The following is a 2,744-nucleotide window of genomic DNA, read 5'->3' as shown; positions in this document are numbered from 1 at the left end:
AAATGTGAAACTGGATGACTCTGCTACAATTTTATTTCATTTCACCTAGCCTATAACGTTTGTAATATGAAGTCACATATGTTTAATAGATATTTTAGTGAACTTGCACGCCAAATCTGACTCTGTGTCTTGGTGATTTCTTATGCACAACCGGAAAGAACTTCACTACAATTTCCTACTTGTAAAATCCTGGGTGCGCCCGCCTTAAAAGACCCTGGTAAAGAAAAAACAAGTTAATAAACTAATATTTTCTTAACTAAATTTTCAATTTCATCGGCAGGGCGTGACAAAAATTCTCCACTTGCTTAAATAATTTCATGTTTGTGGCGGGCGTTGTACAAGCTATATATACTTCCCTCCTTATGCTCATTTTCTTATCCTTCCTTACACCTAATAATTATAGGAGGAACAAAAGAGTACTTGAAGCTATTATAGAGGAGAAGCCCACGTACAAACACACTCTCTCTCCAGATATTTCTTGGTATAGTACTCACTTAATTCTTATTAACTTTGCTGGTTTTCGATTTTCGGGTTTAATTCTCTCTCGCTTCTTTTTCCGTGTGTTGGTATATATAAAGGCCCGTGCTTAACTCATTTTCGGGTTTTTGTCTTTGTGTCTTCAGGACTAAATGGGTGCAGGTGGGAGAATGTCGGATCCCCCAAGTGGGAAGAAGACTGCAGCAGAAGCGCTTAAACGTGCTCCTCATGAGAAACCTCCATTCACAATAGGGGACTTGAAGAAAGCAATTCCAGCTCATTGTTTCGAGAAGTCTCTTGTTACCTCTTTCCGTTACCTTATCCAGGATCTCCTCATGGCTTATGCTCTTTACTACGTTGCTACCAACTACATAGACCAATATCTTCCTAGTCCTTTTAACTACGCAGCTTGGGCAGCTTACATTGCTGTTCAGGGTTGTGTTCTCACCGGTGCTTGGGTAGTTGGTCACGAATGTGACCACGACGCCTTCAGCAACTATAACTGGATCAATGACCTTGTTGGTCTTGTTGTCCACTCTTCTCTTTTGGTTCCCTATTTCTCATGGAAAATTAGCCACCGTCGTCACCATGCCAACACTCAATCCTTAGAAAATGACGAGGTCTATGTCCCGAGATTCAAGTCCAATATCCGAAACTATTACAAGTTGCTTAATAACCCACCTGGCAGAGTCATTGTGTGGCTTACCACACTTCTCATTGGTTTTCCATTGTACCTCATGTTCAATGTCTCGGGACACAAGTACGAGAGGTGGACTTCCCACTACGATCCCCATAGCCCACTTTACTCGGACCGTGAACGCAAGGAAATTATCATATCTGATGTTGCTATACTTGCTGTCATCTACGGACTATACAAACTCGTGTTGGCCAAAGGATTTGCATGGGTGTTTTGTGTATACGGAGGTCCATTGCTCGTTGTTAATGGTTGGTTCGTGTTGATCACAATATTGAACCACACTCACCCATCATTGCCATACTATGACTCCACCGAGTGGGACTGGTTGAGGGGAGCTCTTTGCACAGTGGACAGAGATTACGGAATCTTGAACAAGGTGTTCCACAACGTCTGCAATGCTCATGTCTGTCACCACATTTTCTCCATGATACCACATTATCACGGTCTTGAAGCCACGGAAGCGATGAAGCCAATATTGGGAGAGTACTATCAGTACGATGGAACTCCAATCCTAAAAGCAATGTACAGAGAAATGAAGGAATGCATTTACGTGGAGAAGGATGAAGGCGAGACTAAGGGAGTCTACTGGTACAGAAACAAGTTTTAATGCAACGATGAGGCAAACAATAAGTGAAAGTTGTTATTAGTTAACTAGCTATGAATGTGTGGTTAAACTATAATGGTTTGTATGTGCCAATATATGGACATCCCTCCTTGTTAGTGTTTTAATAATTCGGCACGTCCCAGGATTCAGAAACTCTAAACTGGTAGCTGTGAATATGATATCAAATGTACGTTTGCTCATATACACTAAATAAATCCAAAATTATCAATATTTAAAAATACATTGCTCAATTACAATTCTAAAACTCTTGCAGAAGCACAAGTAGGCACAAAAATAGACTCACTTTGTGAAAGTTGGATAATCTTAATTCATACAACAAATGTAAACAATACTGAATATACAGAAACTAAATTTATGAAGATTTCTTCATTGACATCTAAAACAATGTGTATTTACATGTGAGATATAATGAAACAGTACAAGAGGTATACATAACTTGAATATAATCTACCCCTTCTCTTTATAACGTTCTATAGAACCATCAACATGGTGTTTGATTTTGAATACCCATTTGCAAGAAATAGCTTTCTTGCCCGTTGGAAGTGAAACATTACAGAGCAGAAAACACATCAGTAATGGCATTCTACCATTCAGGATATTGTGGGGCCTCATCATATGTCTCGGGTTCAGGAATTGGATTAAAGGGAGTTGTAACATTACAACAAAAGGTAGATAATGTTGGATTTGGAGATGTGGTGCAGAGAGAGGTAAGTGTACAAGAACAAAAATTAGGTGCAAAAGTGAGATGATTAGTGGAATGTATGTAGTCTTGTAAATAAGAAGGAGGTTTGTGAGGTGTGGAAGATTTTCTGATAAGTGAGAGAGCATCAGGTGTACGGAGAACCAGGAGGAGTGAAAGAGTGTACGGAGAACCAGGAGGAGTGAAAGATGACTGTATATTAGTGGGAGAAAAATTAGGTTTAGTGGTGGTATGGGAATTAGGTA

General features: G+C 39.7%; 1 protein-coding gene across 1 annotated transcript; it reads left to right on the top strand.

Annotated features, from left to right (window-relative positions):
* The first annotated feature begins 324 nt into the window (after positions 1-324).
* Positions 325-2,019, top strand: LOC141707761 (delta(12) fatty acid desaturase FAD2-like). Its single transcript, XM_074511104.1, has 2 exons — positions 325-481; positions 624-2,019. The coding sequence occupies exon 2, from the start codon at positions 630-632 to the stop codon at positions 1,779-1,781; it is 1,152 nt and encodes a 383-aa protein (XP_074367205.1). The 5' UTR covers positions 325-481; positions 624-629; the 3' UTR covers positions 1,782-2,019.
* The last annotated feature ends 725 nt before the right edge of the window (positions 2,020-2,744 follow it).

Source organism: Apium graveolens, chromosome 2, assembly GCF_009905375.1.
Source record: "Apium graveolens cultivar Ventura chromosome 2, ASM990537v1, whole genome shotgun sequence".
Lineage (NCBI taxonomy): Eukaryota > Viridiplantae > Streptophyta > Magnoliopsida > Apiales > Apiaceae > Apium > Apium graveolens.
Note: the sequence above shows the minus strand (reverse complement) of the source record. Positions and strands in the feature narration are given on the sequence as shown.